This window comes from Thermobia domestica, chromosome 6 (assembly GCF_964235325.1).
Source record: "Thermobia domestica chromosome 6, izTheDome1.hap1.1, whole genome shotgun sequence".
NCBI classification, from domain to species: Eukaryota; Metazoa; Arthropoda; class Insecta; order Zygentoma; family Lepismatidae; genus Thermobia; species Thermobia domestica.
Window position 1 is genome coordinate 115,223,069 of NC_137459.1, and position 16,099 is coordinate 115,239,167.

A 16,099-nucleotide genomic window follows, 5' to 3' on the forward strand; every position below is an offset into this window, starting at 1 on the left:
TGTTCGGTCATGTATTTTGGCCCTACTAATCGGCTTCTCCTAATTAAGCAGAGTTTATTAGTGAAAGCATTACACTTAGATATAAACAGCAGTTCAAATACATATAGCAGAGCAGTTTCGATAAACCCTTAACCAAATAGAGAAGGGAAGAGAAGGAGTAACACGAAAAGTTAAAATATAGAACAACGGCTGTGAAGAGTCCAGGTTGGCATAATCTTGATTTGCAGGCACCTGATCGTGTTGCCAGGTTGAAAATAATTTGATTCAGGTAAAGGAACAAAATTAATCGGATGGATTAATCGCGGTAAAAGTACTGGAAAGATTAACAAATTGGAATTTTACATACGTATGTTTGATTAAGGAAAGAACAAGGCTACGGACCACCATTGGAAATTTTCTTACTTCCTAAATAAAGTTTTTGTAAGCCTTCCTTGAATTTCTTTGTTCTACAGCCTATCAAGTTCTTTATGTTTCCTCTTTTTTCGCTAGTTCTTTGAATTTCATTTCACTTTTCATTATGCCCAACTTTGTAGTCACTGCCCATATCTGCTTCCACAGTTCTTAGTTTGGTTTCTGAACCTTTCCTTAACGGATTTACAGCCAGCCCTCCCTCCTCGTCTAGTGACTAGAGCGTGTGTCTTTGGTGCATGGGGTCCCGATTTGATTCCCGGTAGGAGTGTTGGTTCGGGTTTCACTTTAAACTGAAGGTCCACGTTTCACATAACCTCGTGCTAAAAACGAACGCTAAACTTACACAAATAACAAGTTAACGAATATATATATAATAATTCTAGTTGGTATCTTTCTTGATTTTCTGGCATTTCCATGTATAAATCCTACACCTGTTTCTTGAATAATGTGTTTGCTACCACTTGCTTGTTTTTGGTGCAGAGTTACAAGTCTTCTTCCTCTTTTATTGCCCCTTCCTCGTTGGCATTTCTCCATTTTTATTTATTTATTTATTTATTTATTATCATCATTTTTGTTTTTTAACTTGACCCTAGGACCATATTCCAATCTTCTATTTGGATTAGATTTTCAAGTTTTATGTTTTATGACGTTCCCAATTGCATCATATACCTGATCTACTTCATCATGCACTGTCACTGGCATATGTATTACATATGATGATAACTGTATTCCCTAATTTTGGAGCTAGTGTTAATGTTGTGACTCTGTAGCTCACTATGTTGTAACTTCATTATGATTATTCTTCATCTTATTTTCTGATTCATTACGAATACTATTTCATCAAATCTATTTCCCTTTTCCGAGTGACTAATTCAACAACCATGTTACCTGAAAATCTCTTGCTCTTTCCCCTTTACTCCAAAAACCTTATTTATTAAATTAGCCCTTCTTTGATTTAAAACTCACACACCTAACTCAACTGTGATTGTTTTATTCTAATATTATACTCCTTAACAATGTCTTTCTAAATTACTATCGGCTTTCTGTAACCCCTTAGCATCTTTTATGCCAATCATGATCTTCCTTTAAGATATTTTTGTAGGCCAGACGTTTGACTATCACCTTGAGTCTATAATGTGCTTTTCCAATGTAACACATACATTCTTTTTGTGTTACCAACTTAAATTTTATCACAATCACAATAACTCGTAATCCCACTATGCTGTGTAACCTCGGTAAAATATCTTTCAATATACCTTCCCTCTTCGCAAGCCGCATTATTCATACAGTATAGATTCCAGGCCAGTCGACAAAAAGTCAGGGGAGCTCATTCGATTTCGGATGAAGTAGGAAAGCGAGACTCATGAGTTTACAACAGGAATGGAGTTTTTTTTTTTTTTTTTTTTTTTTTTTATGACCGACTTGCTTACGGATACGGTTGAAGCGTATTCCCAATTACAGAATCAAACTAGTTCCTTGACACTTCATACCTTGACTCAACAAAATGTCAGAAACTCACATTTAACATTTGGCAACATTCAACACTAGTTTGATCTAACATGACATTAAGATAAATGGGGGATACAAGTTCGATCCTCGGTCAACTACGTTTGTGGACAACATCGTGTCCACGGGTTTTCTCGGTGTACTTCCGTTTCCTCGCAGATTCTGAATCCACCATTACTCCATCATCACTCATTTGCCTTAATCATTAGTCTCCCCTAGTTTAACGGGCATAATCATAGGACGTTAAATTGGAAGATTTCATTTCACTTCATTTCATCACTAGGATAGCACACGCTTTCGATGATCCTGATAGCTGTCCTTTTTGCGACCTCATTTACATCTTTCCATACACGTACTGCCCAGCCACCTCTTATTTTAACCTTAACTCTCTTGATATATGCGCGTATCAACTATCACCGGTACTCCTGCGACGCTCAAAATACTCCACCTACCCGTCAAATAACACAATACATCACAATAGCATATTCGAGCATAATTTCTGCGTATCCTCAAAATTCCTCCCGTTTCACGTTTCTGAGGAAGATATGGCAAAACATTACAATTCCAACTGCGAACCGCTCCTTTGGCCTAACTATAATATTACACCTCACTACATTTTCTTTTTTTTCAAATACCGGTACTTTTCTTTCCTCTTTTTCTTCTAACTTTACCTTCAACAATTATCTTCCCTACATAGTTTTCATTTGTTTTAATTCTTCTTCTATTATTTTACGCAATTACACACACATACAAATTCGTTCTTTCGTTTATCATTTCTTTATTTTATACCCTTACTCTACAACCCATCTCATTGTTTTTATCTTCCTTCACTGAAATCTTTCCGCCTTTATATTTAGCAATATATCAACTAACTGTATTCTAATATGGCATCCCACTGGATACTCACTTTTCTTCTCTACATACTTCTTCCCCTCCCTATCTGATGATGCGTAAAATCAAAACACTTATATTCCGTACAGTGACGTGCGATAGCGTTTCCATCATTTTCTAGTACGAAACATACATTTAAGTTTTTTTTTTTTTTTTTTTTTTTTTTTTTGTTGAAATATGATTCTCAGCATAGAACCCACACTTCTGTACTTACCCATTCTACATTTGGTGCAGAATCCGATGATGAACTAGGATTTCTCAAGGACGATCTTGTAGTTAATCCAGTTTTTTTAATTTCCCTCTGTCTCAAACTGCTTTTGGATACGGACAACTTCATATGGGTCTTCTGAAGTATAAAAAAAATCGTAAGTTGTAAAAATGTTGAGAGCCTCAATAATACACCAATAAACAACACCACCATGTTTATCCTATTTATTCTTTAGATCGAAATAATACCTTAAATCAAACTACTGAATACTACTACAATATAGCTGGAAATAAAATATACCGAAAGATGGCAACATTACATAACGTAGGTGGTGGGTCATTTTACGTCAAGCGGCCCAGAGGTCTCAGCTCGAAATTTCTACAATTAATGAAATTTGGTGGGGAGCTTCTATATTGTCTTTCATGGCTATGTGCCAAATTTCAGATTGATATGACCTCTAAAGAGAAGCCACTCACCTTCGCTCCACCTGTAAAAATGCAAAAGTAACTAAAGTTTGTCCAGTGTTTTTGAAAGCTGCAGTAAACAAAGACCTGATCTTTTGCATACTTGGACAACTTTTGGCACTGATTCATAATATGTTACTAATTAGCCATTTAAGCATACCTCAGCATACAGAAGTACACACATACCACTTTTGAACGTTGGCAATAACGTATTTGCGCAACTCAGGCAATCCACATTTAACCCACTATAACTATGTCATGAATGCATCAAAACTTGGACACATGACTCCCACCTATGATGTCGATGTGTGGAGTGAATTCAATTGCCACTGTCCAGTTAGATACAAAAAATGCACTTGAAAATTCGTAGATACAAATTTTGAGTCACCATTAAGGGGCAAGTTTTCAACTGTACCCTCTCCAATTTTATTTTTCTTGCCACGGCTGGAAAGAGCTTGCTTCAACCTTTAGAAGCTATATAGTTTAATTTTAGAACCCTGTGCCTTAATTACTAAAAAATCTAAGAATAGTACTTGTGACCTTGGTAAAAAGTTGTGTAAGTGAGGTTTATGTGTTCATTGAGCATACTGTGAGGCAAGGTAATCGAAAATGATTTGTAAAATACTGAACATGCGTAACGACAAATATGCATATTAATTTACAGTGTAACATTAAATTGAATAGAAACATAGTAAATTTGAGAAATGTGCAATATATTCAACAATCAGTTCCGCTTTTGGCAAAATAGGGTAGCATAGTGTCTTGAATAGATTCTGGATAAATGTATTGTCTTCTTGAAGATGATGATGGTGCGCCTACGGTCATAAATATATGTTTTTCTGATATCCAACAGGTGACTTGAACAGTTTGCCAATGGAAGGAGCGAGCACGATCATGAGGGTGCATGAACTTGATAAGGGCATCTTGTTGTTTATATGAAATTTCACATACATTTCTCACCCATCAAACGTTGTCATACAGGCAACATATTACCCAGGTTGTAAATTAGTAATTGAAATGGCTGGAATTTTGTCATTTGTTTTAAGGGTCTTCACTACAGCGAAATTAAACTACCGCTAATTTTAGAGTTTTTCTGAAATATCATCAAAACAAATAAAAATACTCAAAAAGCAGAAACGTAGTAAACTAGATAATACGATTTTGCATGTGATACTGTTATCAGAACTAATCTATCTGCTTTCGATTTGCAACTGTAGAAAGATTTAGCATTTTTTGCGGGTTCTGTAAATAGCGGGGTACCAAAAGCGGATAGGTGAATTGTGGTAAAGGTATCACATGCAATATCGTATTGTCTAGTTCACTATGTTTCTGCTTTTCGAATATTTTTGTTTGTTTTGAAGATATTACAAAAAAACTCAGAAATTAGCGGTAGTTTAATTTCGCTATAGTGAAGACCCTTAAGTGCATTAACAATGAATGTTGTAGCATCATTGGATACTCTGATTATTCTGATCTTATTGCAACTAATTGGTTTTGATTTGTGGTTTTCTCTTCTTCCAGCAATTTTATGGCCCCTAGTAAGTCTTCTTTCTTGATCAGCATGAATGTGTGTAATGTTGTTCTGTGTCACATTAAAAAACTGTCACGCAGAATTTGAACTAATCATGTGGAGTCAATATTTGACCATTTAAAGACCTCTGTAAACCAGCACCAGCTGCTAGCTTTTTGCTGTTCCTCCAATGCCGTAACAACAGATTTTCCACGGCTTGTTCCAAAATAATTTCATTCAGCAATGATGTTAAAGTCTTCTTCATACAGACATAAGGTAATGAATTCTTATATTGAAAATTAAATCTTCAATATACGTCCCACGTTTTGCCAGCTAGACTAAAGGAGACAGCAATGATGAGAAATGAATGAAATGGTGGAATGAAGAAAGTGGGAGGAAACGGGAGAACACCAAGAAAACCCACGCACACGATGTTTGTCCACCACAAAGCTCCTTGACGCGAGCTGGGAATTCTTATATTGAGGAGCCAATCCATCACTAAATAATAAATGTTCTTGACTATTCCTGTCTTTGTTTTCAGATATTCAACCAAACGTAACAGAAAGGTATCATGGCGAAGGCAGTCACTAATCGCACATGTGTTAATATTTTGAAGTTCTTTCCACCAACACAGATCACACAGATGCAATATGGTATGACTATTCTCCCAATGAAATCCTTGGACATAAAAAAAAGTTGTAGGCAAAACTTATTGAATCACCCTCGTATAATAGAACATGTATGCTATCTATAACCTTATTACAAACAAGCAAATTATCATTAGATCAGTACAAGAGCTTAACGAATGAAGGTAGTAGTGCAACCATTGTGGAATCATACCATTTAGTCGTGTTTTCAACTTGCTTTGCAAACACACTAGCACATTTTAACCTATTTCAAACTTTCTAAAAAATTTCTAGAATTTATTTTTTTTCTTTTATTATAGTCTTAAACCACCGAAAATAAATAATACGAGGAATGCATTCTTCTAGAACATTATATAATGTCCTGGAACATTATGGAATGTGTTAGAATATTGTAGAATGTTCTAGCCCATTCTATAATTTTTTAGATTATAGAATGTTCCAGTGCAATCTATAATATAGAACATTCTATAATGTTATACAATATTTCAAAGTGTTCTAACAATATTTTGCCGATGTAGCTTTTCAGATCTTTTGAGAGGTCTTTTTTATTTATTAAGCCAAAGGATTCTAATATTAAACTATATAGCTTCTAAAATTTGAAGCATACTCTCTTTCCAGCGGTAGCAAGAAAAATAAGATTGAAGAGGATACAGCTACAGCCCTTAACCCTTAGAATTGATAGGGATTTTTGGTGAAAATTGGGTAATTTTGCTTAAAGAAGCGTAACTTGGTCCATAATGGTAGCAGTGTGATGATTTATACCTCGTTGGATTTGTCAAAGACCACGCTTTCATATTTCGTAACACTGGAACTCATATGAGGTCCCTCAGAAAAGCAGTGTTGCCAACAGTAGGGAAAATTCACCTATTTTTACGAAAAAAAAACAATTGGCTGGCAACACTGCTTTCATGCTGGAGAAAAATATTGGAAAATGTGCGCTGTACTATTGACAATATATCCTGCAAGTATCGCAAAATTCTAGCGAGCAAGTACTCATAAAAAAAATAATAATAATACGTGAAAGCGTGATATTATAGGGTTATTTTTACACATAAATTATGTTGCAATGAATGCTTATGTGTAACTCAAGATATTGTAGTAGGGTAACAATTGATGCCTTGTTGGATTCGTCAGAGACCATGCTTTCATATTCCGTAACATCGAGACTCATGAGGTCTCTGAGGAAAGCAGTGTTGCCAAAAGTAGTGAAAAATCACATATCGTTAGGAAAAAACATACATAAAACAAATGGCTGGCAACACTGCGATTACTTATTTCACAGCTTGGTAACACTAAAAATAAAAGATAAACATCGCTGTATCATAAAACGAGTGCTAACTAACTGAAAGTCCTTATGTGTTTTTTTGCTTTGATCTGCGTGTAATAAATGAGTCACAGGTTTATTTTTTACCTAATCAACTATGACCTTTTTGGCCTGGTGAATCACCAATTCAGAGAGGGAAGGGAAGGAGACGAGGGGGTGCTTGGATTCAAGGGTGATAATGTGTCCCTGTGAAGGCGAAGAACTTGTTTGTTTTCTTTTCGCCAGTGAAAAGGGAGAAAAATAAATTACTTTACACTTGTTTTTCTAAAACCTTCCATCGACAGATAAGATTATAAAAGAACTGTAATGGGTTTCTTCTCTTTTGTAGATGAAAGCCAACCACAGGACTTCACATAATACGAATCTCAACATAAATGCATTCAACCTTTGTTGTGAAAAATATCATTACACTTATTTTTTTTTGGATCAATTTGTTGCGCAGAGTACTGAAATAGAAGTGCCAAAAACATATTCCGAATCAGCGTCAAAAGTTGTTCAATTGCGCAAAAGACAAGGTCTTTATGTTTACTACAACGTTCAAAAAAAGCTAGGTAAACTTAATCCCTTTGGGCCCTCGCACCTAGCGAAGGTGAGTGGCCTCTCTTTAAAGGCCATATCAATCCAACCAAAGAAGATATTAAAGTGAAATTTGACACATAATTATCACAGACAATATAGAACCTTCCAAACAAATTTCATTAGCTTTGGAAATGGTCGAGCTGGGACCACCCTTGGAATTGGTCCCTTTCACATGAAATGACGCAGGTAATAACGAGAAACTTCAGCACTGGTTCTTGCAGGGAATGGATATGGTGAAAGGCGATCACTTAAGAGAAAGCGTTTGTTGTTGAGAATTACTTCCCCACTCTTATGAAAGTAGCCCTAATGGAGGGTCTGACGCAAGCACAAACGTGTTGGAGCAAGAATTCCATGAAACTTTCAACAAAGTACACTGTATTTATTTAGTGACAAAGTCCTATAAATGAAATTAATGCTATATCAACGGAAATACTACTCAGTAGGAGAAAATCATTACTACGGACAACGAATGTGAAGGGATAGTGCTGGAGGGGAGTCATCAATCACCACAAGAGTCACCCCATACTGCTAAAGAAGGAATGTGAACAACGCATGTACAAACAACTGTCCATGAATTGGGAGCGTTTACTTGCACATTGTCCAATGTGTACGAAGACGAACAATTCTTATCTTTTTAATTTATTTCCTCCCATTGAAAGTGATGTTGCCTGTTAATGGGGAACAATTGAACAGTTCGAAATGAAAGAGCATGGAGCCGATTCTCCTACGGTAGGGGAACCATGTTAGGCATGGAGTAAGTGGACGCGTGTATTGGCGTTGGAAAGGTCCAGCTCTCCTGAGCACAGTGATGTCAGAAATCGGGCCCTGACCCCGAGGCCCCAGAAATGGAGTCCTGAAGTTTTGGGCTCGGGTTCCTTCTGTTCGCTCATTAAAAATAGGATTCTTGGACGCGGGTGGTGTAAATGTCCAGGCCCCCTTAGCACATCGGTGATGTCAGAAATGAGACCCGGGACGCAAGGCCCCAAAAATGGAATTACAAAGCTTTGGGCTCGGGTTCCTTCTATTTGCCTATTAACCATGGAGTTGTTGGACGTGGATGGTGGCGTGGAAAAGGTCCGGATGCCTTGAGCACAGTGGTGTTGTTAGAAATCGGGCCGGGCCTCGAGGCCCAAGAAGCGGGGTCTCGAAGTTTTAGGTTGGTGTCAGTTCTACTCGCCTACTAAACATGGATTTGTTGGAATTCCAGTTTATCTTAAGGAAAACTAATTCCCTATATAAACCAATGCACTAAAAATAAAGATGGTGTAGTTACCCAACACCGTTAAGTTATATTGACCGTAATGTTTCCACGTAACTCAAGACTTTAGGATTTAACAAATGTCAATGTATTGGAAATAAAATCCCAAATACTCTGTTATTCTTCTATTATTTCTATGCTCAGTGACAAACGAAATAATTTAGTATCAAATATTTTTAGAACCTTCGTTTCTACGGTAAGATTTATTCCTTGCATTATAACAATAAACAATGTTATACGAGAAGAGAATTTATAAAAAGAGATAACAGACAGTGTACTTACCGTTTCTTCTGGATTTTGATATCTATATACCCGCAATTCCTTCGACATATGAGCGAAATGAATATATGTATTTCCAATTCTATCTGTGCCTAATCGAACTTCACGTAATATCTTTGAAGAAGAATTCATAAAATGCCTAGCAAATTCCTCTTTCATCTGAAAGCAAATATTTCATAAACAAAATGAATAAAGACACTAACTGGACATAATATAATAGCATTGTGTACACAGTTACTGTAGTCAAGAAATACATTTTAAATGAATAATATTAAGCAATAAGTTAAAAGATTCAAAATTCAGTAAGTATGAACCAGTTACTTTACGAATTTAAAATTAATCTTACTTTTGTAACTAAACGAACTTACTTCTGATTGCTGTAAAGTATCTGATAAATCATCATTATATTTCAACACACTGATTGCGTAATACCAATAATATTTATATGTACACAGAACAATAAAGTAACATTTGGAAGAATAACTAATAACAAGAGATGGTAAATCACATGGCAATAATCCCCTATGTACGAGGAATAAGTAACAAAATTACTAACAAAAATGTAACCAATGCATAGCATTTATTAAATGAAAAAAAAAAAAAAAATGCAAGATAAAAATCAGTTAAAGGGCAGGGTCATACAACTCTTAACAATTTATATAAAAGATGTAAATACAGAAAGTGATAGATTCAACTGACTAAAGAACAAAAGAAGAGAGACAGATGAAAATTTGGAAGTTTGCAGTAGCAAGAACATGTACGAGGACCGGCTGAAAAGTTTTGCCTGTTGGTACTTACATATTTGTCTGTGGCTTAGCATGCATGCTTTCACAGTAATATTTCAAAGGTATTCAATTCAAAATGTAGTTCAAGAATATTTATTTATTCCTTAAATGCTTAGAAAATAAACATACGTCAGATGCTAATAAATTACTAAGTTGTAAAATACATTAAGAATGTATTTTGTTTTTTCCTTCATGATAATTTGTTACATGAGAGTCGCAGAGCAATCATCAATTCGTCGAAAACCTATTATGGAGCTCTTTTGCCCTTGAAACAAACATCAGTATTTGTACCTCGAGAAGCAGGAAAAAAAAATCTCTTCTCTCAGAGTTCGTTCCTTTTCCCCATTCAGCCCGCGATCAACGTAGAGCATACAGGCTGGATCCACTGAAAACGAATATTCGAATATTAAAATTATCGAATATTAGTTTTCACAATATTCGAATTTTAACAGCCTTAGGCTCCACCCTATTTTCTCCTGTCACGCTCGCTGCAAGAACATAGAAAACGGAAACGATCGCACCTGAGACCAGGCATTTAAAGTGATATTCTGTGACAGCATCGGACGTTTTAAGGAACCACCAAGCAGAACACATGAACAATGGGTAACATCTAGCACTGCCTTACGCTATGTTGTCATAATTTTCATGGACATCAGTTAGCGATGCTGGCGCCATATTAAAATAACTAAAATTTGTGTTGAGTCGTTTCTCATTCGTATACAGGAATAAATGTTTTCTTTTCTTTTTTAATATAGATTTTTTTTCCTTCGGATTAATTCGGAAGGCACAAAACTGTGTTACATTACAGTTCATAACCAACTTCATCTTCAGAAAGAGTCAGAACTGTAGGTGTAACGACTGCTCACCCTTTTTCAGAAGAGGATGCAAGAGCAAGCATCAAGAGAAATGTTGGGCCATTGTGACAGTAACGAAGAGCGACACTTTTCCGGCTGAGTGTTCACAATGGTGAAATTTGTGTATATTTTAATGACCCAGAAGCAAAGGAAATGCCCATCTCCTTCTAAAAAGACAAAGGTGAAAAAGCTTGCCACTAAAATTATGCTGTCTTCTTGTACTATGAAGGCATCATCATTTGATTTGATTTTCAGTTTAGCTTTCTTTTCAGCAGCAAGACTATATGAGACATGGACCTCCAGCTTAAGTGGAATTCGAAACACATGAGATCACGCCGGGAATCAAACCCGAGGGATCATCAATGGCAGACCACCTCCCATAGGGTCAAACTATCACCAATCAATATTCTCATCTTCTAGTTCGGTTACGAGAAGAACTGAAGATCAAATGTCGAGGAGTGTTCAGCAAAAGGTTGCTGCTGTTAGCAAACAATGTAGCAATCATTGCGAAGGCAGTGCGGTTAGGATATTTCCCCACCATCATATTCACTGGACCTAGCATCAAGCAATTTCTTTCTTTCTCTAGAAATTTAGCATCCACTCAAATGACGTCATTTTGACAGCAAGGATGAGATAATTTCTTAGATAATCTACCATCCAGTATGCCAATTCTGGACTTCTATTTCTTTTTCGTCATTTCTTACGACTACTATTCTTCCAGGCTAATTATATATTTGGCAGCACGAAAATAGTCTACCCGTCTTATTTACTATGTATGTTACTATCTATGAAAAGAAATACGCATCTCCCTATGTGCAGCTCTGTGAAAATCGGAAAGAAGTTAGGCTCATTTATTATTTACTAGCTGAAATGTCCGCTCTGCGTGAAAACTCTCCTCCCTTCCCTTTCAGGATGCATACTTTAATGAAAGTATAATATATATAACACGTCACCCTATACAAATGTGGCCTGAACTTGGACTTAAACGGAATCGGGAAGTGTCACTATTCACCTCAGCAATTCTGAAAGATATGAACTGGACACTAATATTAGTAGTTTCCGATTATTTTTATATGTTACACACTTTAGACCCTCGTTCCTTACTTCTGTGCTGATGGGTGATAAATTTGGACCTAACGGACATCGGAAGTATCACCATTCATTTCAGACCCCAAAAACTACGGATCAGACACTAATATCGGTCATTTTTTTTTTTTAATTATTTTTACATCTTTCTCACCTCCTTGCCGATGGGGATAAATGTAGACTTAAACGGAATCAGGCCTGTTAGGTTTTTTCCTCCTACTACCCAAGCCAATGGTGAGGCGAAAAATTCTTCACGCGCTTTCCTATCTTCTATTTTACTCTTCTTTCTTTCTCTAACACACACAGTCCGGTAAATGTCTAAGGATAAGAACCGCGACGCGACACAACATTCGACATGCTGCTTTAGATTTCTAACTGCATGTGGGAGGTGCACGTAGATATAGGTTGGTGCATCACTCAAGGGGGCGAGCTTTCTTGCTAAGGGGCCCTCTTTATCTCTAATTTATTTCCGTATATCAGGCCTGTTACTCTTCATCTCAGAGACCCCAAAAACTACGGATTAAACACCAATATTGGTAGTTTTCGATTATTTTTATATATCATCTTCTCCCATCCACATCCATGAAGATAATGTGACAAAAATCTAAGTTAGGAAATGGTCCACTAATGTACTAAAATCATCAAATTCGGTGCAGCCGTCTAGGAAGAGTTGTCCGTCAAACATTGTGACATTTCATTTTTATTTATATAGAAAATGTTCCCCTTCCCCCTTAAAACGTATATTTTCAAAAACGGTGGGAAACGTGTCCCCTTATTTTTAATGAGAAGTTTATATATCGGGTTTCATCTCCCTAACTTGACAAGTTCGTGAGATACAGGTCTCCCGACAGAACAATGAAAAAATGTAGGACAGTTTGGTTTCTACAATAAAATATTATGCTCTGAAGCACAGAAAAAAATATAAATATATTGTAAGAAAGGGCCACCCTTCACCCGCCAACTTTTCAAGAGTTTTCCAGTATTCATTGCAGATTTTCCGGGGCACCAACGATTTTAACTACAATGCATAAACACAGATTAGTAATACAACTGGAAGTATTATTTCTTTAAGGATACCATACATTCTGAATTATATTTTTCACGTTACTTTTTCTTTTGTTTTTATGACTTTTGTAAAAACAATAGAATTTACACAAGGCATTGAAACTAGTAAATCACCTAAAAAAAAAAAAAAAAAAAATGCAGCTCTAATATTGTTAGAATTTAGAACATATTCGCACTACCTCAGAAGAGAAAGAAATAGTTAACTCTTATTTGTAGGATTACTATGACATTTTAACACTTTTTACATGTCGTTATTCATACATAATTTTGAATACGTAAGTTCAATTAATGCACACAAAAATATTAACTATTTCTCCACCTTCCTACTATCTTTCTAGTTCTTTTATTTACAGATGAACTTTATTCTGACATTATTTTTCATTACTTCGTATCTTTCTAATGAAGAAGGAAGACTGATAACTTATTTCTCTGTAATGAAATATTTGAATCTATTTAAACATTGAATTATTTGATCAACGTATTTCCTTCTGAAATAAATAATGTAACAGCATTTCATTCATCATAGCTCTACAAATTATATATACACTCCTAACAACTGTTATACAACATAAAATTCAGGACATTTCCAATTCATACAAAATTTCCAGGCCATTTTCAGGATTTTCACCATGTTTCTGCTTTTCATGACTTTTCCAGGGCGTTTCCACGACACACTTTTATTTTTAGGTTTTCCAGGGCGTGTGTGGGAACTCTGCATATTATGTACAGCAATATTAGAAGGCGTTGGGATATGTTGGTAAATACCAAACACACCTCCATGCCTGACGAATACTGCTGCACACACTGCTGAAAGAAAATGCTAACACAGCTTGCGTTATAAGAAACTGGAGCCTGGCAAAGTTCCTCAGCTAAGCTTCATTGGGGAAGAATAAGCACATAAGAAACAAAGAAAAACAAGAGTGGACATGGGAAGATAGGAAAAAACAAATTAAAAAATAATAGTGAGGATTAGTGACTAGTCACTCAGAGAGAAAGCTAAGACATTCCTCATTTTTCTAATATGTAGAAATTTAAATCATCACTGGAATTAACCTTGGTTTGTATTTTTAATAATTCGATCACTGAAAAATATAGGAAATATAAGACAATATTAAATATAGGACATATAAAGGATAGATATGCACAAATTTTCAAAATATAGGGGAAAAATAGGAAAATAGGAAAGCTGATAGCCCTGGAGATACTCAATTTTCCGTAAATTAAGACACCTCGCACCCCTCTTAGCATATGAATTTTAATCGAAGTAATGTCATGAAAATAATTTCCAAAAATTCGAGATAATTTATAACTATATCTAAAAATTCACTTCAAATAGTTTCACAGTTTGCTCGTGATTCGATAACAAACAAGATCACTTTCCCTCTTATGTATTAGATTTATTTATTTGAATTCGGACAGGCTATCTATGTTTCAGTAATCAGAAGTGTACATCTTCAATAATAATTTAATGAGATTACGTCTTTGTCTCCTGTAAGAACTAATGGACAGGAGTTTAGACACCTCAACAATTAGAGGGTGGTAGCAGGCCTTTATCAACAAGAATGCACCATACCAATCGAAACTGTAGTTGTGGAACACAAGGGTCATCAGAGAAAATTCGCTGACTTCTTGAACAATTACCAATTGGTGCAAAACAAGACATAGTAACATTGAAGACATACTTACCAACAAATTATCGCACAGTGCCTTTACAACCCAAACTCGTTCACGGAAAGTCAACTGTATAAATGTACAAGTTCTTAGTCTGTTCTCCTTCACCACCTTCCAAAACTTCTCTTCAATTCCAAGTTTCTGGAATGTTTTGGCAGCATTAAATTCATACTTCTCGTATGATCTCAACCATCGATTAATGCGAAAGGCTAATCTGTGGCTCCAAACTTTATACGGCATCGGTGGCAGTTCATGTAACTTCTCACGAAGATGATGTGGGCTGCTAAATAAAGAAAGAAAATAAATACTGTACAAGCTGCGGTAAACAACATCTAAAGAATCTTACTAAGTTTTCATATCTTGCAACAGAAATATACGAGAGGAAAACATAACTTTAATAAAAACCAATTTCTTTAAGAACTAATATTAATCTATCTATAGTTGTGGTTTGAAAGGTAAGTATGTATTCAGTGCCTTCAGTGTGTATTGTAAAGAAACATGTAAGCACATTTTTTGTGTTTTCGTTTTTAAATATGTTCATCCTGTGTAATTCTCTCCCTCTCGTGATATATATAAAACATAATATGTGCTACAACGGTATGAAGATAATTCTACGCATGAAAACAAAGGAAAAAGTCCATGTTACTCATAGTGAAATACGGCGTCGTAACCGAGTTATGAGCTATCGCAAATGTTGGAAAATGACATGACATATGACATTGGTTTCCGTACAAACAGGTGCAACTGCAAGCATATCCAAACAATTTGGAGGAAGTAATGCCTGATTGACAAAAGCAGAGTGGTAGGGACGTGGAGTAAGGATTTTCACAAGGGAAGGACAGGGATCCGGTGTCTGTGTGCACTGATCTCGACAAACTTACACACTATAAGGGAACAAACAGACAGACAAACGGCGAATCATGTTATGTGCAGTACATAACGACAGATGTGACCAGTGACGTTACTACAAAAGGCAAGGAGCATGTACCCCCCTTCCCCACGGCGTGAAACAAAAGACCCAATCTTGAGATATTTCACTTTTCTCCAAATTCCATAAAAATACGATGTTGAAAGAATGATATATTTTTGCATATGTATGTAATTAAAACTATGATATAATAAAGTATTTAGAGAAATGACATATAATGTAAATAGCACTATATGAAAGCTTCTAACAGTAATAACAAAGTTTGCTAATGGTTTTACAATTGAGGAGTTTCATGTAATAAGGGCGTAAGCGAGTTTACGCCCTTTTTGCATCAAACGCATTTGTGGCTTTTGCCATGCTTATTTAGCCTCCTGGTAACATGTTAATTCAATATCGGAATAAAATGCTGCATATTACTTGATTTATGTAAGAAAAAACACTACTTAAATTGTCAACATAGTTTTTCTCCAACTGCATATTTCAGACTTACGTACTTATTGCATCAAACTCCTTAATAGTAACAATGATAATTTTCTTACAATTTTGCTATTAAAAAAAAAAAAAAAAAAAAAAAGTTATATGGTATAAAACACTAAAATGTAAAAGAGACGTGAAATGATATTTCTAAATGGC

At 35.6% G+C, this 16,099-nt stretch overlaps 1 protein-coding gene across 2 annotated transcripts in view; it reads right to left on the reverse strand.

Moving 5' to 3' along the window:
• Window positions 1–16,099, reverse strand: part of LOC145688156 (uncharacterized) — a 95,831-nt gene that overhangs the window by 42,622 nt on the left and 37,110 nt on the right. For both annotated transcript variants that reach the window (XM_081761978.1, XM_081761979.1), the window contains exons 4-6: window positions 14,554–14,821; window positions 9,081–9,236; window positions 3,023–3,154 (exon numbers count right to left, since the gene is read on the reverse strand). In XM_081761978.1, the coding sequence (XP_081618104.1) occupies window positions 3,023–3,154; window positions 9,081–9,236; window positions 14,554–14,821 (556 nt within the window). The remainder of the gene's footprint in view (window positions 1–3,022; window positions 3,155–9,080; window positions 9,237–14,553; window positions 14,822–16,099) is intronic.